This window comes from Cryptomeria japonica, chromosome 2 (genome assembly GCF_030272615.1).
Source record: "Cryptomeria japonica chromosome 2, Sugi_1.0, whole genome shotgun sequence".
NCBI lineage: Eukaryota > Viridiplantae > Streptophyta > Pinopsida > Cupressales > Cupressaceae > Cryptomeria > Cryptomeria japonica.
The window spans coordinates 480236948-480258598 of record NC_081406.1 but is presented as its reverse complement, the minus strand read 5'-3'; the positions used below and the strand labels follow the sequence as shown (position 1 = coordinate 480258598).

Here is a 21651-nt window from a genome sequence, read left to right as displayed (position 1 = left end):
CACCAAAACTGAACTGGGTTGGGGCTCTGAACTGAACTACTAAAAATAGTCATCTGAGTGAATACAGGATCCTGCCAAAATAATACTGTCAGAAATAGCCACTGAGCTGAGTTGCAGAATCCTTGCCAAGAATAGCACCAAAAAATGCTGGAAGACCAACTGCTCAAACTGACCTGCCAGAAATAGCCATCTGAACAGGCCTGCTGACATCTTGCTAAAAATAGAACTACTAAAAATAGTACTTACTAAAAATAGCACACTGCTAAAAATAGTAAGTGTTTCCAAAGTGATTTTAACCACATTCTGAGCAGTCGTCGCACTTACTAAAAAATAGTAAGTCAGGAAAAAGTCACCCGATGCAGATGCATGTCGAACCATCCTGAAGCTCTCTAAAAACCCAGAAGGAATCCAGAATCCAAACTGTCAAACTCCCACATATACCCCTGAAAACACCAAAGAATCCTCCTAGAAAATAGGAAACCCTAATTTTTGCCCCTGACTAGCCTACGGGCCTCTGAACTAGGCTAACGGCCAACAGAACTAATCACTACGAAGAAGGGGACATTACATAGAGTGGATGCTGCGGTGGGATAGGAGTTAAGAAAAAGGAAGTTTTGGGGAAGGTAATAAAGAAGGTGCCAAGGGGATGGGAGTTATAAGGGATAAAGGATGGTAAGTTAGAGAGGGGTGCAAAATGTGGGTAATGAAAGGGGGGTTTAGGATATAGAGAGTGGGTTAGGTTAAAGGTATGGGTGTGGGGAATATAGGATAGGATGATGTGGGAGGTATAAAGGGGTTATGAAGGGAGTTAGGATAGGATAGGGGTAATAAGGGAGTGTGGGTAGTGGATGGGTAGGTTGATGGGTGTGAGATATAGGTTAGAAATTGTAGGGAATGGAAGGTATGAGAGGTAGAAGAAAGGTAGGATGATGTGTGAGGTTAAGGGATGGGGGGCGAAAGGCAGATGGAGGATAGGAAGGTAGGTGGGTTAGAAGGTATGGTAAATGGAAATTGGGAGGTATAAGGATTGTAAAAAAAGTAGATAGTGGGGGAGATGGAAGGAAGGGTGTAGGTATGAAATGTTAGGAAGGTGAGATGGAGAGGAATGAATGATTGAAAGGTAGTGAAAGGAGATGGGAGGGAAGCAATCAGGCTTGGGCATCCACTAGTAGTGCTGGAAAGGCAGGTCAGAAGCTTTGGAGGGCCGAGATAGTGTTGTACCTCACTTCATCCTAAAGAGAGAGACTTGATCAACCCCTGAGCACCTACATGTCTTACAAATGAAAGGCTAATAGCAAAGACATGACAACTACCAATGGCTAAGCTAAGACATCTAACCTAGAAAATAAAAAAAGTGGGGGTCCCCATTTGCAATGGGGCGATGTGTGAAAACGTCACAACATGTACCCATCAAGGTGATAGACCTTCTTCAAACTATGCCGCAATTGAGAATGGCAATTACCAACACGGTTGGTGATGACAACTCCAATCATCACAAACAGAACAAGCCACAAAGAAAAACCGCCATGTAAAGGGAATGGGGCGAGTGACCAGATGTTGATGATAGTAAGCATTGGCAGGAAGCCAGCCGTCATGGAGATGGAAATTATGGGACTGAAATTAACAAACACTATCATCGATGGAGGCTTGGGATTCAATGTACTACCGAATGAAACTTGGAAGAGCCTTGGAAAACCTATGCTTTGGCCACCAACCTTCCATCTAGTAGGTGTTGACCACCATGACATCAAACCACTTGTGATGCTCATGGCATAGAAGGTCACCATTGACACTCAACATTTCTTCCTAGACTTTCTCATCATTCTACTGGAGAAGAGGGCATACGACACCTTTCTTGGAAGGGGCTGGCTAATCCAGCAAAAGCAAACTACAATTGGAAGAAGAATATACTCTCCATCGAGAGTGACAAGAGTAAGTACATCATCGACCTATGGAGCCAGACAGTAAGCTAGGAGTTGACATTGAACTCAAAGTCCGAGAATGGAGAGTTCGGGATGGAGGAAAGAAGGACAATGGAACCCAATGATGAAGGGGTGTTGAAACTTGGAAGTAGCTTGGGGGATGAGACAAGCTTTCTCAACAGGTTGTTCCACCGGTAGATGGAGGACTACGAAGTCTTCCACCCGAAGTGCAACATGTTGCAGATCAGGGAGATTAAAGAAACTGGTACGGAGTGTGCCACCTTCCCCTCAAAGTATGAAGAGAAATTGCAACCACATGACAAGGAATCAAATCCGTAAGATACCATACCGAAGGCAGTATCAAGTTGTACCAACACACCATACGAGTTGAGAGGAGGGCATGGCAAGTTGCAACCGTTCAAAGAAGGTTCGTATGTCGTGCGGACATTACAAGGGAGGTTCACATGACTGAAGTCCGTACAGTGGAAATTTGTACATCGTACAAACGAAGCCCATTACTATAGCAATCCATATGCCGTATGGGACAAACGGCAGATCAACGAAGCCGAAAGTCAACCCAGCAAAAGTTATCTATACATTATAGGGAGTAAAAGTTGCATGTACGGAAGTCGTCCGTACGAATCAGAGAGGAGCTCATACATGAAAGAAGTTGTCTGTGCGGTGGGAGAAGCAAATCCATACGATGAGAGAAGTTGTCCATATGAACACAAAAGACACATATCGTACAGACTTGAGAGTAGAAGGTCGAACACCTTACAAACACTGTATTGGCAGACAAATAGAGTCATACGAGGACTAGGCATATCGTACGGAAGTGGAGGGTTGTTGTACTGTACGCCATATGGGGAAAGAAAATCAAAGCAATCCATATGGGTGGCAGGAATGCGTGAAGGGAGAGATGTTGTACGGGAAGTCAGCAAGTCCGCATGGAAAAGGGAAACATTTGTACGAGGCACCTACTCAGTCATATAGAGATTGTGCGCCAAGACAACAGGCAAATACGGGCCAACAAAACGTGAAGAAAGTTTGCATAAGGGACAACTTGGCAATTCGTAGAGTCAGGGAGGACTTACATGAGATGAGGGGAAAGCGGAAAAACTAGAGCAACTTTTAGTATAGCCATATTCTAAAGTGGAGAGTATGACTTGAACATAAATTTGACATCATATGTTGGTCAAACACTGCCAAATCTCCATTTTCTGGCTTCATCAGCATTGCCTCCGATGTCTTAGAAAATCAAAAAATTGATGCACGCTATGGAGCTCCATGTGGTTTTGAAGGTCTAAATTTGGTGTTGGCAACAGGAGCGCACCTTGGGCGCTGCCCCGGGACCCTGCAAGGGGCGCTGCCCCTTAACCCTGTTGGGGGTGTTGCCCCCAAACCCCCATTTGATTTTGCAGGTACACTACAAGTTGGGGCTGACTAGTCCAAGTCATTGTTTACACTCTAATCATTAGTCATTGTTTACATCTCTCAGGCTTTCTCTTGCATCATGGACACCATTGACTCTGTGATGCCATAACCAAGTTTCCAATAGTTTCCTTTTCCAATTTACAGTTAAAAAAGGAGATCAAATACAAACATTGAATCATTACAGAGAGCTGTCCCTCCCAAACACACAGGAAATCTTTCTGTGGAATCTACATCACTGTTGTTTCAAGATTACTGTTTCATTTTACTGGGCACCAAATTTAGACATTTAATTTGTGCTCTGAATTTGGGATTTCACCTGTGATTTGGCGGATGATGAACACCCTAATGCTCAAACTTCTAGAGCTATAGATTTGCACCCTTTTTGTTTTAATGCTGATTTTACTGGTTTCAGAGGTTAAGATCTAAATTAAAGAGATAACCCATGTAGTTCTATTTGGCAGACAAGTATAACCTTCATCTATAAAGCTAACTCTAAAATTTAACATTGAAATTCTATGTTGGATTAAATTAAACAAATGTTTTCTTTAAGCATTCTAATCTTCTGTACTTATTTCTGTCTACAATGTTTTAAAAACTTATTTTTAAATATTTTTATCGACCATGGGGTTTACCATTTTCGTATTTGTATAGGGTTTGAGGGATGCGTTCTTTTAAGATGTTAACATTTCAGAAATCATACCCATTTCCATGTTTCATGCAACTTGGCATTGTGACAATTAATCGGAGATTTCAGAGTTTGCAGAAAAATTTATATTAGCAATTCCAAATCTTGATAACAATTCTGCAGGTCATTTACACAAGCATTTTAAATTACAACCAATCATAGAATCCAAGCTAAATTTAAGATGCACAATCTTCAAAGGTTTCTTACCTGGGACCATAAAGCAGCATTTATGCCAATGTCAAAAAACTGCAAGAAAATGCTTATCGACATTGTAACTGGATCCACAGAATTTGTCTGTAAAAAAGTAATAGAATAACCATAATTAATTGAATGAACCTAAAATAACAGGTATCTCCATGGTTAAACAACCAATTAAGGAGGAGATAGCTCTCCACGTCTCTAAGTCATTATGACTAACATGAATAAGCTACACATCAGCAACATTATTATTTGACTTGGTTCAAAATATGCAACGTTGAAACATGAGTGAAAAGAAAAAATTTTAAACAGATACATCAAACACTTTGAGGATCCATACCTCCTTAAAGACAACACTTTGTAAGGCCTGCAGGAGAAAAAGAAAATAACTTAGTCAATTGTCAAAGCTGACAATTTGTTGAATTTGGGGAAAAGAATAACCCAATAATCATGTTCATACAAACCAAATGATCAAATACATTTTAATTTATTATGATACCAACCAAGCAAATGTCGATCTTTACAAAAGAAATCTTCCAAGAAAAGAAATCCATTAAAAGTGAATTTTCCTCCCAGACTTCATAACCAGTCTCTAGAATATGTAATATATTCCATTATCCCATTTGACTACAATCGCACAAAAATATGTACCCATCAAGCCCGATAAGTTGGGAAGCCGTGCATTGTAGAAAAAAGAGAAAACAAAGATAACATGCAAAAATAAAAAAGGCAACATTTCATTTTTCCAGCTTAGTCACATCTTCACAAAGAGACACCACGTATAGTCCTCAACCAAGTTATTGAGTATAGCCAGAAAGCATGCCTACTAGTCTTAGTGAAGCAATGAATGTACATAGGAAAACTGATGGCATAAATAATTATGGATAAGACATATACCCTTATTTTTCGTGTCTACAACTAGTTCGACTACAATCACACAAATATATGCACTAATCAAGCTTGTATAAGTTGGGAATCCATCAATCATAGAAAAAATAGAAAACAAAAGTTACAAGCAAAAACCAAAAATGCAAAATTTCATTTATCCAGCTTAGTCACATCCTCACAAAGAGACACCATGTATAGTCCTCAACCATGTTATCGAGTATAATAAGAAAGAATGCTTACTAGTCTTAGTGAAGGGATAAATGTACATAGGATAACTGATAGCATAAATAATAATGGGAAGACATACCCTTATTTTTTGTGTCTACAACAAGTTGTCAAGTAACGTTCAAGGGATAATTTTTACTTTTTGAGTTATGATTGGTGGTTGCTTATGAGATATTAAAGATATTGTCACCAATCCACAAGCCCATTGAAATCACTACTTGATGTTTGTTATCTATTGAGAGAGCTCAATCCGATTCTCCATTCATTTCAATGCCCATATATTTTGAAAACTGTAAAATCCCAATGTGTAAGTTTGAAAATTGCATGCTTCAGACTCTTCACGTTACATTTATGCACCATTTTGGTGTCCCCCACTCTACTCATGTTTAGGACTCGTTTTAACTATTTCCTAGCCTAAAAACTCACCACTGGTGTGCCATACAAGCCAACTCAGCTCTCCTTGCTATTACGAGCCCTCACCTCTAGTCTAGAGACCTAGCTCTCAAGGATGCTAGCACCCCCAACACTGGTGACCAGCACAGCACTAGTGTCCAATTCAAATTTGCATTTATTTCCCTTCAAAACTTTATTTACTCACTCTAGTAAGTTTCTAACAGCTAGTTATGCCATAAAAGCATATCTAGCATTCATTGTAAACTCTCTCTCTCTCTCTCTCTCTCTCTCTCTCTCTCTCTCTCTCTCTCACACACACACACACACACACCTAGTTTTCTTCATAAGCTTCCAATTACATTTTCTGAGATCTCCCTCATCAAGCCACCAGTCTTGCAGATCAACCATCTAAGAAGCTCCATGACCAAGCCCCATTACCACACACTGTGATCCACTAACATTTTATTATGTACTCCATGATACTACAAACACCACAGTAGTGGTAGCAAGCCCCCCAGAGTGTTATAGTTGCAACTCTTGCACACATTCACTACTACAATAGGACTCATGCTCCAATCTTGCCAATACTGTGGAGGCTGAAATATGCTAACCTAGGGAACTGACTCCAAAAATGCCTAATCATTTTTCCTACTCAAAACTCGGTTTGCAATATCTCAGCATAGGAAGGTCACATCCAGAATCTGCAGGCAACTCTTAGAAGTTACAGGTCATTCAGAGGCCAAGACAAGAGCATCTATAGTAGACACAGGTGCCCCTTCCTGGACACAAGCATCTGACACAGTTTCAGAATTTTCTACAGAGTTCTAGAAACCGTCCTCCAGCCCTGTCACCCTTCTACAGCCTCCTAACTGCATCAGACAAAAAAACAAGGATGCATTCCTAACCTTTTCCTCTTTCAATTACAATAGCTTTTTGATCTCAACATCCGATGTTTATGCATTTCATGCAGATCATATTTACATGATGGTTTATTGCTTTATTACACTCTTGAAATGGTACATTTGACAGTCAAGTACATAATCAAATAGGAAGTTAAGTAAATGAAACCTAGTTTGGGTTTTTCTTTTCTTTTCTTTCGCAATGTAATGCCATTTCCATAATCTGTGTCTGGACTATGAATTCAGGGCCTACAAGGTTGATTATAATTGTGTAAAAATGTGCTCTGTACATAGTTTAACTTTATATCATTTTATGTTTTTGCGTCCAGGAGATAGTGTTTATTAGTTATTACCAATGTAAGGACATATCCATGTGTCTGGACTATGACTTTGTGGCATGTGCTATTGGTTAGAATTGTGTATGATGTGTTTTGTTCGTAATTTATATCATTCATGTTTTTGAGAGGTTTGTTTTCTTTTCATAATTCACTGGGCTATATTTTTGGCATCAATGCCACTCAAATTTAGGGCTCGTGCAAATAATAGTCATGCAAACATCAGATAGTTGTCTTTTCTGTCACACATTCAGGATACCCATTCTTGTACCCTTGATTTATTATGGCTCAAAAACTTCAGGTACCAAGTTAAAACAAAAACTACTAATCGCACAAGTTATACAAAAAAAAGATCTGTATCGTTTCCTATTTAACAACAAATAGGGTAAATGGACAAAAGAAGCATAATCATAATTGCATTCACAATTGGGAAACAAAACCTTTGATCCGCAAAAAACCACAAGATGTGGAACCATAACTCAGAGTTTTATAAACTGGAAATTTCATATGATGGGAGGTCAAACACTTCAGGACTTGCATATTTATCCAGTTTTAGGTGGAATAAGGGGGATTCACAGGAAAGACAAAATATTCCGTCTTCCGCCACCATGGGTTCCCAGCACCACCATTTTCAATTCCCGATGCCCATTCTCATACCCTTGCATACTCCTGTCCCAAAAGATTGAGCTACTTTATTAAAACAAAAGCTACTAATGCATGCAGTATGCTCTTAGCAATGGGTTGTATTATAAACAATCTAAGAAAATTCTAACACTGCTTTTGCAGTTTTTTCCAAAGATGATAAAACCTGTTGCCACTCATTATCTAAGGAGTACCAAGCTCTAGCATTATTCAACAAATGCATAAAATTAGATACAGCAATGCCAAACAAATTTGGGATGGGCCATTTTATGATATCAGTCATGAGCTTCAACATGTTTCCAAGTAAGGGATTCACCAGAGAATAGAACTTAAAAAAGAAGTCAACAAGTTGTAGTGCCAACATAAACGTATATCTTCACTAAATCATTTGACTGTAGCCATAGTAGCAAACCAAGGTATAAATGGAATTCAATTACACAAGATTTAATCTCGTGCAGCTAATTTTTTTTTAAATTTACATTTTAAACTAAGCGGAGGTCTAGGGGCAGAGCCCCCACCATCAAGCCCAAATAAAAGCTTTGGAAGCTACAAGAAGCTTCTTGGTGCATTCATATTCTTTTTTGTTTTTTTTATATTTTTTAATATTAAATGATTGTTTTTGCAGTCTGCAGGGCACTTTATATTAATCTTCTTAATCCTCTCTTCCTCTTTACATGATTGCAATACAGTATGCGTTAGCATATTTATTATTTTTTTAGGATGAGGACGTTGGCAGGCCTCCTTTTAGATTTAGGTTAGGACTTCAGCTTTTTTTGTGATTTTTCAAGTCAGTAACTGTTTTTAAATTTTTCATGGGTATGGGGATGCCTTACCTTGCCTATGACAGTTGTGGGACATTTGCATGTCCTCAGTCCATTCAAGGAACACAATATATCTCCACATTCCCCCCTAGCAAAGTTGCCGGTACGGGTATGGCTACATGGGTGCGGTACATTGGTACGGCAATTTTTTGGGGAGGGGTTTGGGTACGTCCCTACAAAAAAATAAAAAAAATCATAAATATATACATATATGCAGCCTAAAAACTAGAAACAAAAACTAAATTTAGAATCCCAAATATCATCCATATGCTAAACAGAACTTGGAACTATCTAATTTGATATCCATTTGTCAAAATATAAATGTTATGATAAATATATCGAATTCATTGTTCATTAGTTCAACAATAAAATAACACAATTAATAATCAGCATCATATGGGTCACTAGGAAGATCAAGATCAACATCATGATTGACATTAGATGATGTAGCTAGATTAGTGGAACCACATGCAGGCTCACTGCCACTTGCACTAGAAGCAAATTGGCTATTGGACTACACAGAAACTAAAGATCGTGTGGCAGCTGAAAAATCCAAATCAGTTCGCTCTGGATCTACATCCCAAAACTTTGGGCTCCCATCCTTGTACTCAATTTGTTTATGAGTAACAAGGCGCAAGTTTCAATGCACATAAACTAGCTCCTCCGCCTTACTTGCTGCCAATAGGTTGTGTTTCACTGAGTGGATAAAGGAGTATGTGGTCCAATTTCACTCAGATGAAGAGGAACTAGCATCCTATTGAATAATTGACACAAAGTTAGAGGGCAACAATTATAAAATTAACATTAAATTTTAAATTAATAATAAAAATTTAGCGAGCAATAAAAATTAAGGAACGAACTTGCGATAAAAGTTTGATTGCAAGAGTTTGAAGGTGTGATGATGTATGGCCATTGAGGTACCTGTTGGTTGAAAATTTTGTACACTTGAAGAAATATACAAAATTGTGGTTTCAACCACAGCACACGAGTAAAAACTCTCCTAATTAAGGGAAGGCTCCCCCTATCTAACTAAAACTGAAATAAAAATAGGATGGTACAACAGTCTTCCTTCTTCCTTCAAGAAAGACAATATCCTTTTCTCTTCACAGAAAAGAATAGCGATTGAATATGAACAGCAGTAACTACTTTCAAGTGAAATGAGAGAAAGGAAATGAAGTTTCCTGAAAGCGCAAAAACTTCCGTCACTTCCTTCGGGACGGGACAGCAATATCAAGCTCAAAGACTTGACTATTGGAAGTCCTATCTACCCTTTGCTATACTAAATTTACAACGAATAAAAGACAATAGCTCAAAGACTGAAATGATTTATCCTTTTAACACAAAGACAAGAACTAATGCGAGCTCAAAGACTTGCTGCTATTTTTTATCAAACAGTAATTTTCCTCAAGAATAGACGCAAGCTCAAAGACTTGCTGCTCCTTCTAGAGATTTTCCTATTTTAATTAATCTTCTCCACTTGCAGCTCAAAGACTTCAAATCAGATTGGACTAAGCTCCTTTAGAAACACTTTGCATAGAAGAAATAAAAAGATTCAAACTCAAACATGTAGCTCAAAGACTCAAAACTTGAGTAATCCTTCTTTATTATTCTTCAAAACCTTCAATTCACATATATAAGCTCAAAGACTTCTTGCTGTAAATTTGACAGAGTTTTTGCTTGCTTTCCAAAAGACCATTGTTGTTGTAAATTTGGCAGAGTTTTTGCTTGCTTTCCAAAAGATCATAATTACAATGGACTCCTCAAGTATTTATAGAAGAGGAGCCTTGAGAAAAAGGTGGGAGGATCCTAACTAACTTGAGAGATTCTCTCAACCACCAAGACTCATTCAATAAATAACTGAGACTTCATTAACTAACTAAGAGTTACTCTAACTAACTAAGACTTATTCCAACTACAGTCCTAATCGGACACAACTTGTAGTTGTTTTACATGTAATTACAAAAGCGCAAGTAATGTGTAACTTGCATTTTACAAAAATTATTTTTACATGTAACTTGTCAAAACAAAATTACAACTAAAGATTACAAAAGAGGGAAAATCCAACTAAGTGTTGAAAAACACTTAAGTTGCATTTTGTGAAGACACGAATCCTTAAAATTTCTGGATGCTCGCTTGTAGTTCCTCGGGATTCGGTTCATGGGTGTTCTTGGCAACAACCATAGTCTTCACAATAGTGTCGTGACAGCGGAGGAGCGCGGAATTGTTTTTATCCAGGATAGACGGGATCTCATGCAAAAAGGCTTGGTGTTTCATCAATGCTTGAATTGAAGCTGCCGAGAATTGTTCGCTCCTCCATTCATTATGAATCCTCATCTGTAAATCAGCAAGAACCTCTTCTTCTGGGATCAGCTCTCTATCCTGACTTACTATATTGCAAGAGGCCCTTTCACAATGTGAGACAATACCTCGATAAACTTCATCCTAAAATCTCCTTGCATCACCGATCTCCTCAATGAGGGATATAAGAACAAGGGTCTTGTTTTCCATGAGTTCTTCAAATTCCAAGTACACGACCCTGGAAGAGATGATGGCGTTCTCTTGCAAAATACTCAGCTGTTGTTGGGGCATGGTATGCCAGATTGCCAGACTTTTCTCAACACTTTCCAGATTCTTTTTGAAAGTGTTAGAAGTCTGATCCAGTTTCTCCTCAATGGTTTCCAACTTAGACATTATTTGAAAAATGTCTTTTACTACTTGTACACATTGATCATGAAGCTGATCAACCCAGGAATCCAGTGCTTGTACTTTCTGAGAAGCCCTTTCCACTCCACGAATCGATTCTTGGGAACCAGAAGAACCTATGGAGTTATTCCCTTCAGCAACAGGTTTTGTAATTTTATGAATGGCTGCCATAAGCTGTCGGTTTTCCTCTTCTAGCTTGTCTTTCTTCGCAAGAAGATCGTCACACCTTTGCACCAGTGAAGCAACAGAAAACTGAGCATCATGTTTAATGACCTCATGTGTTTGCTTGCCCAATTCTATCCTCGTAACCTTATAATCAGCAGTTGACATTTCATCAAGTGGCTTATCTGCAATAGGTTCCACAATTTCAGCTATTTTCATCTTGTTATTATCAACAGTTACCCTAGAGATAGTCTTGGCCTTCTTAGAAACTTTGGATCTGGACTATTTGAGTTGTTGGTAGTCAAAGGCATCAGGTGAGATCTCTTGCTTCTTCCTTTTCGGGGTGAAAGAACTAAGCCATGGAGGCAAAGTCATCAACTCACTTCCAGTAGCAACCGTAGGTGAAGGAGAAGCAGTTTCTGTTTGAATTACCGTGGTCACCCTGGGAGGAATATCTGTTTGAACAACGACCAAGGTTTGCTCGATTACCAATGGACATGAAGATTGCCTCATGAATTCTTCAAAACCAGAAGTGGAAGTATCAATTTCTGATAACTGAATGCAAGTGGGATTATCTTCAGGAACTTTCAACACACTTTCTTGTTGTTGATCAGGAGAAGGCTCGTATGCTGAAATGGGAACTACATTCTGAGGAGACTCATCTACGAGCAAATCAGGAGGAGAAAGAGGCGTCTCAATGGAAACTGGAGGAATGACCTCATGAGGCGAGTCTGAAACTGGAGACTTAGGTGCATCATCAGATTGATGCCCCTCTTCTGGATTATCCAGATCGATCACCCGAACATGGAACCGTGATTTCTCCTTCCCACGAATAGTCATCTCCTCAGGAGGAAGCACTATTGCACAACTGACTCGTAACTTGATCCTTGTGCCCGAAGATGAAGCACCCTCCTTGTTATCAATCTGAAACTCAGACTTCCGTCCAAGAGGCTCTATAGAATCATCTTCTTTACCAACCTTGATTTTGATAAGTCTAACAGCATTACTTTTCAGCCATGCATTAGTGTTGGCCAAGATAGGCTGAAATCTGTCAAGGATGGAGACGCAGTCCTTGTGTGACCATTGGATCAAAGGAAGTGGAGCTTCCTCAACCCTCCGTGAAGTGTATTCAGGATCAAGTATATGCCCGTCATCGATCATCCCTTGTGGGATATCCGCCAAGTTCAAGTCAACAATCTGCTCAACAGTGAGCCTGCAGTAATCCATCTTCAGAACTTCGGCTTCTGTGCGGAGATCTACCCAAATGTCTTCAATGCGATGGACATGCACAAAGGATTTCTTGATCTTCTCCTTCATACCTCTATAATCAAAATCAGCTCTAGGTTTGAACCTCTTAAGCTTGATTTCCTGCAATTCAGCCTCCATGGCCTTAGCCTTTACAGATGTGACAAGGGAGTATCGACCAATTTTCAAAGGGTTTGTGGTAGAGATCCCCATTCCAACCTTGTGTCTAGCAAAGTGAAAAGTATGAACAGCCATGATCTGTCTTCCCAACTCCATAAGAATTATCTTATCGGTTGGGTATCTTGGAAGCATGTATGGCTGACCATCATAGCATCCAATCCTCATATAGGTGAAGGTGGGAAATAGCAGGAACAAACACCCATATTCAGACACTTTGACGCATGCCTCATCTAATACTCTTTTGTTCCTGAGATCCATGTCAAACTGACACATGAAATATCCGAAGAATGCGTCTTAGACCCTTCTAAAATGCAGTCCGTTGGGTTTCAATGGCAACTGGTAATAATATTCCCAAACTGGTATAAGCGAGCGATCACCCTTGGTAGAAAGACCTGGAAAGTGTCTAAGTGATGCTGCTAAATATACCAAATAAGAATTCATGAAGAAGGTTATGGTGGTAGGAACTGCTGCAAGTTGTTCGCACAAAGCATCGCTGATGACTTCACCCCATGAAATGTGATGTGACTGCCGTATGAACATAATGAATTGATACATCCATGGCTCAAAGACATTGGAGTGCTCAAGGCCCATCATCCTACCTGAGAAGAGTGATGGTGTCTCCCATCTCCCACTTGAAATCACAACGGTACAACTTGGTCCACCTTGAGAAGGAAGGTCGTGGCTCTTGGATCCACCTATTGATGTGTCGCTTGCAATCTTTTTCCCTTTTCACATAATACTCTGCTGCACTTTCTTTGGTGATTTCCATATAAACAGGTGCAGGAAGTATTTTGAAGACCTTCTCGATTGTATCTGCATCAAGACGAATTATAGCTTCACCATCATCATTTTTGATGACTCTTGACTCCTTGTCAAAATGATGGGCGCATGCAAGAACAAACTCAAGTTCTAGGGCAGCCACTGGGAAAGAAGATGCATGATGGATATGGCTGTCCAACAGCCGCTGCAAGTTGTTATCCTGTGGATCTTCTACCCTGTTGATGAATTCTGCCATATCAATGTGCCCTATCTCCGTGTCCCTGATGCGATCCAAAGGAGAAGAAACTTGGGAAGGTGCAACCTCATTCTGGTATTTGTCATATTTGTATTTCATTTTCTTTGGAGTTGGAGATGTCGGCAAATCTGACACTGATTGTGAACCTGGAATGCTGTGATGAAGACTTAAAAGAGTTAAGGCAACATCATAGTCAGCTGCAAATATCATTCTTCCTTCTTCAAATGGGTAAAACTTTGGTTTCTGAATTTCACGGTTTTGAGAGAGGAAGAGGGAAAATATGTAGAAATGGGAAAATCTTGACTTTGACCAATTTCGGATCTTGGGAGAACTTTCGCAAGTATACAAGTTGGAAAGCACATACATGCAATCGGGGTTTTAAAACCTGAATACAAGTACACTTGTAAATTCGAAAATGGAGAAATGGAGGAAAAATGAGATTTTGACTTGCGGGAAATGATGGAAATGGAACATGAATGGATAGAAATGGGAAAATCCGGAAAAGTCATTTTCATGAAAATGGGAAGAACTCTTCAACATGTAATCCGGTTTTTAAAACCCGAATTTGCAAGGGAGGGGTATTTCACACTTTTCAACTTGGAATTTTAACCAAAAATGGTTAAATTCCTTAACCGTAGGGGAAGAACAAGAATTTCCAGCGAACTTGTAATCGAGATTAAAAATCCCGAATACAAGTAAGGAGGAAATTTTGAGAAGAACAATGCAACTCAACAATTGCATACCAAGGGGAAGAACAAAAATTTCCTTTCACAAAAACCAATTTTGGGGGAAGAACAACACATGCCAAAAATGCAACTAATAATGAAAAATAAAGAAAACAAGAAAATAATAAAATGAAGGGAAGAAAAGAAAGAGAACATACCTTTCTTAAAAATGCAAATGCTTCTCCAATAATGCAACAATTCTTGGAATGAAGAAGCAAAACCGGTAAAAAGCAGCAATCCGGGAAGCCAAACCCTTATCCCTTTTTTTGCAAAAATGCCCCAAACTAATAAATGTAGCAGCAATCCCAAACTTGGAGGACCAAAATGCCAATGAGAGAGTGCATCCAAGTGGATTAGAGCAAAACGCCTAAGGAGGAAGAAGAAGGAATGATGCCAAATGTTGAAAAACGCAGCCAAAGGGAATCACGTGAAAAACGTGGCCACCATTTCAAACTCCAACGGCATCATTAAATGGCTCGAAAATCCTCCCACCCTCCACGCCTAGGTAGGAAAGGGCAAAACGATTTAGGAGAGTGGAGAAAAAACGCCCAAAAAGTGGATTAAAAGAACCACGTTTTGCTGATTTGGCACCAAAAACCAATAACAATAAACTCTAAATAGCGAAAAATGTGTTTGTAAATGCATGAGAATAGGATAGAATCCTAAACGCCTTGCATCTCTAGCAAATCTCCCCAAAAAATCGCTTTGACATCTTCAACAAATCCATTTTTCATGCAAATCGGGTTTTAGAAGACAAATGACAAGTTCGAATTGCCCAAAATCAAGCAAATCGGGTTTTGGGGAGAAAATAACAAGTTTTATTTTTACTTTTTCACTTATCAAGCCAAAATCGGGTTTTTTAAGACAAATGACAAGTTTTATTTTTTACTTTTTCACTTATCAAGCCAAAATCGGGATTTTTAAGACAAATGACAAGTTTTAAAATTCACAAAAAAGCACTTGCAAGGCAAAATTGGGTTTTTTGGAGCAAACTGCAAGTTTAAAAATACTTGTAAAAGGGAAATAAAATCCCTACAACAAGTTAGAAACACTTGCACATATGTAATGGGGATTTAAAATCCCTATTACATGTAAAAACCATTAAAGTAGGGGTTTTTTGACCAAAATGCAAGTTTACTTGCAGTTGAGACAAAAAATCCCTATTTTAACTAAAAATGACCAAAAAACAATAAAAAGATAAAAACAACAAAGGGGAAACTTAAAATAAATTACAATTAACATATTTGAAATAAAAGTGCACATGTAATTGGTCAAAAATTCCCCTACAAAGACCAAAACAATGAATATCATTAAAACTTGCAGTTTGAAGAAAATTCTCCACCTGCAGTCGAGGTTTTAAAACCCGAAATTGAAGGAAAGGCATAGCAAACGAACCCAGAATTGGACGAAATTCGAAACATAGTTCGAGAATGGACTGAGGATTAAGCCAGTCTAAGGATTGGTCGAAATTCTGCCTCGGGAAGCGTGCCATAGAGTAAAATTTTTCATTTTTTCATAAAAATTTCAGCGTAGTGGTCCTTCATTTTTGGAAACAAAAATGAGGACAACATTACCACCAAGCATGAGCATCCTTCTTATACTTGTCACGGAGAGCGGAAACACTTTGACCATTGGAGGCTACAAAATCAGCAAACTCACTTGTCATTAAATCCTCCATTTCAGAATCGGGGAAGAGTTTAGTAAGTGTTGTCCTACACCCTTCACTGACTTCTGAATCTCTATATTGTGGTACCCTTGATGGCTTAGCAAGCATTTCATCACTATAAAATTTGGGAGTCAATGCAAATGCAAGAAGATGTAGTGGGGTGGTCATTTTGTTCCACCGCTCAACACAAATTGACTGAACCTCTTTGAAGAAAGTTTCTTCGGGATCTTGCACTTTTGCATTGATGATGACTTTCATTTGCTCAATCATCGAGTCAATGCCATCGTATACCTCTCCCAAGCATGGGTGATCCATGTCAATATAGCGGATCATACTCATGATGGGCTCAGTGAAACTCAAAAGATATTCCACTTGTTCCCAATAAGTGTCATCTAGGATCGTGTGCTTTACTTTTGTTGCCCTTTCAGTATTGGATTGCCTCCATAGAGACCAACTTTGACTAATTACCATGCTAGCAAGTGGCTCCCACACCTTCACAAGTCGCCTCAAGACAATTGTGTTGGATGCAAATCAAGTCTCAACAACCTATTCAAAAATTAAAAAAGAAAATTAAAATACAAAGAAGACATGATCAAATTTAAAAAATAAGTTAGTGATTACCAAAGTGAAATGTAAATTTTTAAAATTGAAGTGTTTCAATTACCTTTAGCAACTCCAACTGTGAAAATGATCTGAAAATGGCCTATGAAATGCTATGGTTTGTGATGAACATTTGGATCTCTTCAGCCTCAACATAGATTTGTTTGATCCAATTTATTTTCTTACCCAACATTTGTAGCATGAGGTTGAGAGAGTGGACAGCACAAGGTGTCCAATATATATGTTCAAACCGTGTCTCAGTCAACATACCTACAACTCTCCAATTCTTTGCATTGTCCGTTATTACTTGGACAACATTTTGAGGTCCCACATCCTAAATGCATTGTATAAGGATGTTAGCATTAAATTGTGCATGCTTCACCTATCCCTCACAATCCACAACTTTCAAAAACATTGCCCCTTTAGGGCACACTGCAATTACATTAATTAATGGCCGATTTTTGGTATCCTTCCATCCATCAGAAATGGACACCCCTGTTTGTTTTCACGAATTTCTAATGGGAGCCAGTGCATTGTCTATGCTTTTTACATCCTTTGATAGTAAGGTGCTACGCACCTTCTCATAACCTGGCCCTATGTACCCTTGTGGATCCTCATTTACCCTTCTCAACATATCCTACCAATATAGTGATCGTACCACATTAAATGACAAACCATTTGCATATAGACATCTTCCAACGGATTGATCTGCAATCTCTCTAGCATCATTCTTAAATGCTCTCTCTAATGGTCCCCTGCTTCTCTTCACAATAACAAGTTCTTCTTCATCAATTGTGCCCAAGAATGGGTGGCTCTCTACCATGATATCAGAAAAATTACTATGAGATGGAGAAGTAGGGGGCCTCTTTGATCTACTTCCTCTTCCTTTCAACAAAGGATGTTTTGAGGCATTACCAACTATTGCATCTGCTTCCTCTTGCTCTCTAATATATCCTACTATTTGTTGAGGTGGCAACCCATTTCCATCCTTTCTTGGACATGGTTTGACTCCTTGTTGGGGAATGGCACAAAAATGGGCTTTGACATGGCTGTAGGAGCTAGTTTTTTTCACACTACAAAAGTTGCATATCCAATTAAATGTTCCACCACCTTTTACTTGGTCTATTATTTTGACATATTTCAATAAATGTGAATTTGGGTCGGTTTTGAAAGTCCATTGAGGAATAGAGCTAGCAGTTGTTGCCATTATGCTATCTACAACAGTTAAAAATAATTTAATTTAAAGTGAAATTATTAATAATTATGAAAGTAACCTATAACGATATTAATATATTTACAAACTTCTAAATCACACAATAATTAAAATATTCATATTTAAAATAAGCTAGTATTATTATTATTTTAACTATTTTCAATTTTGTAATTTAAAAATTTGTAAAAATATTATTATCATATATATGTTTACTTAAAAATTATGAATAATTCTATTTTCACATTAAATGGAATTTAAATATTTAACATTTATTATTTATATAAATTAAAAAAATTTATCATTAATTAACAAATTTATATTTCCTTTCATTGATTAAAAAATACTAATAGATTCTAAAATAATAAACAAACTGGTAAATATTAATAAACAAACTACAGAAATTTTTTGAAAGAAATTAAAAATGTACATACCTGAGCCTGTCATTGCCTGAGCCTGTCATTGACGTTGTCGTCGCTTGTGAGTCGTTGCCTATGAGCCGTCACCAAAGACAAATGAAGTTGCGTCACCTGTGAGTCGTCGCTGAAGACATCCGCAATGCATTTTCTGTCTAGTTATGCTGTCGCCAAAGAGAAATTGGAAATACGTTTTCTCTTTTTGTTTTAGGGTTTACATGACCCATTTTCCTTCTGCAAAAGTCAACAAAAAAACCTCTCGTAATTCGCGCGTGACGCAGATTCGTCAAAAAACGCCAGAAATACACCACGTCGACATCGGATTCATCGGGATGCATGGGTAAAAACACGGATACATTTCAAGAACAAAATGGAGGAACCCTGTTCAATTCCACAAGGATTCCAATTCGAATCCGAATCCGAGTCGAATCGTTTCCGAATTTGGGGGAAAACCTAGACGTACCGGTAACCTAGCCCCCTAGAGAAGAACATCCCCAAGGATGTCCCTAGTTTTACAAGAGATCTCAGGGATGCCCCCCTTTGAGGGTGGCACCTAGGGGAATGGAAGGGGTACATTTCATCCATATAGTTCTGCTAACAAGATGTTCCAGTCCCCAAAAACAAGGGAATTGCCTAGGACAAGCCCTATTGGACATGGCATCTAGGGGACAATGGGGGGATGCCTCATCCCCATCCCACTACTCACAAGACATCCATTTCCCCATAAATGAGACAATCTTCACCAAGAAACCTCATTGGAATCTTGGATAACACTGTGAGAAATTGGTCTTTGACATATATTAAAGTGACATTTACTTAAATGCATCTTATTACTAAATTTGTGTTTAATCCATCCCAAATTCAGTTTTACTATATGTGAAGACTTCTAAGTAAATGAGTGCAAACAATTTTGTAGAATTGTTGTGATTATACTTCTCACATAATTTGCAAAGATGAAGATTCCAACGCTAAATAGACCCAACATCTAAGGGATCTAAAACACAGCCAGAAATAAGGTTTGATGACTTATTTGATGATGTCCACAGTCAGTTGATGATTGATAGGAAACCACTCCCCAAAAGACTGGTTGATGATGCCTCAATCAATGGGTGGTTAAACTCAAGCCATAACCCAGAAAGCATGGTTAGTTTGCTATCCTTTTTCATAAGCAACAGTATCTAAATTAAATGCAGTAAAATCAAGTAGAAGTGGAATGAAATGACTGCCAAGTTCTGAACACTGAGGACTCTGCATCTTCATCTCAAATATAAATGGACTGAAGAAGAAATGACAGGTTTAAATCAGATTATACAAAATGTTAGCTTCTAAATTCTGATTCCTTTATCTTTGATGTCCGTAATTTTGCCTTCAAACTTGTTGTAAGCTGAAAGCAGTAGGTAGATATAATTTGTCTGCTACTGTCTTCATGTTTATTTATGTCATAAATTCTCAAGCCCATTCCCTAAATGTTAAATTTAGGCCTGCATAAAAAAACTACATTATCACAATATAAAAGGAAATGGTATGAATTGATCACAATTGCTGTGAAGTTATTTGATTTATTTTGAATGCTAACTTGTTATTGCTGAGTGTCCCAATTTAGTGATGGCATTTGGCAATGAATGACAAGCATGCTCATCTACAAAAGGTAGTCAGGTGATGATCTCCACTCATGACAAACCAATTGCATTTTGGTTACTAACATGAGTGAGGTATTAGCAGGTGTTGTAAACATTGACCTTGTCTTTTAGTCTTTCAGTGCAGCCATTAATGAAGTCCTAAGATACAAGATTACTTGTGTGAGGCATGTGCAGGTGTTGTATACTTTGGTCTTGTATTTTTGTTGCTGAGCACAGGTACTGATAGCTATGTTACTGGGTTCAGATAGTTAATCCTGGATACAGGATCAGGATGGCCCCAGGTTCACCCAAGGTCCAGCCAAGGTACAACAGGTTTCCTATGGGTCCATCCCAATAGAAGCAAAAAGAAAGGTCAACTGTTGTTCTGATAGGGATGTGAACACTGCCTTTCTGCAGAGTTGCCCCCACCTCGCATTTGTCATCAACTATTTCATAGTAGGCATTAAGGAGCTGGGAATACATGTGAACTTTCAGTATCTACATGACTAAGAGAAAGATGATGTCTTCTCCTCCTCTCTGTTGTTAAATCCTCTCTGCTGTTACACCTATATAGATTCTTCATTTCCCTGTATTTCGAGCTGCATTCACACCATTGTCTAGATTCATGAGGTTTAAGTTTCAAACTTCAACATTTAAGTGTAAAATTTTTAATATAATTTGTTTCATTCTTTAATCCTTTTAGATAAAAGCTTTCTGCTTTATAATTTTAAAATTTTCAGTTTTTTTAATTTAATTTATTTATTACTAGTTTTATTCATATGTTTTACAGAGTCTTGAAAGTGGGGACAGTGGAGCACAAGGACAAGGGCACCAAGGGCCAAGATCTGGAGATGGTGGAGGGGACGTCCGGGGGGGCATGGCTGGCTAGGGGAAAGGGGGAACCAAGTGCCTAGATTTTCACATTCAATTTTCCATTCCTAATGTTCTCACTTTTCCTATCCTAATGTTCTCACTTTTGCAGCCTTTCTCACTCTTACAGCTTGCTGTTGAAACTTGAAATTGATTTGGAGTGAGGCTGGGATCTTTATTTACTAGCTTTTTGTGAGTGCGGATGTGGGTGGGATTCATAAACCATTAGGGTTAGGATTAGTGACCTGAAAATTAAAAAAATGTCTGCTTATCTTTAAAAAAAACATTTTTTTAGCTGTTTGACAGAGGGGATGGCTGGCAGTTTCTGGTGCATTTGAGGGACACCAAAAAGACCCCTAAGAGTCCTAGGGGCATCCCTCTTCTTGCAGTCCTCCAAAACAGAAGAACATCCTAGAAACATCCCCACTTTAAGGGAGACATCTCAGGAACATCCCCTAACAAGCAGTGTTGGTGGTGGAATGGCCAGAGGATGTTTCCGCAAAGTCACCACATCCCAGGGAGTTCCGACCCTGAAAAAGCTGGAACTTTGAAGGGGACACCTCCCCATGGAACACTAGTTTTATGTTTATTTTTTATTAATATTAAATTTTATTTCTGTTGGTTACTTCTATTTATATATTATACTTATAATTTTTATTCTATATTATTTATGATTATATATTTAGAGAAACGAGACTCACCCGAAATCGCCCAAACTCAGCAAGTCCGAGTCCGAGTCAGGCCAAACGAGTCCCAGGGGCTCGGACTCGGACTTGGCCGAGTCTGGAGAGTAAACTC

The 21651-nt window shown here is 38.5% G+C and overlaps 1 protein-coding gene across 2 annotated transcripts in view; it reads right to left on the bottom strand.

The window, feature by feature from the left end:
* LOC131050211 (GPCR-type G protein COLD1) overlaps window positions 1-21651 on the bottom strand; it is a 309921-nt gene that overhangs the window by 44344 nt on the left and 243926 nt on the right. For both annotated transcript variants that reach the window (XM_057984488.2, XM_057984420.2), the window contains 2 exons: window positions 4580-4606; window positions 4249-4335 (listed from right to left, as the gene is read on the bottom strand). In XM_057984488.2, coding sequence (XP_057840471.2) covers window positions 4249-4335; window positions 4580-4606 — 114 coding nt within the window. The remainder of the gene's footprint in view (window positions 1-4248; window positions 4336-4579; window positions 4607-21651) is intronic.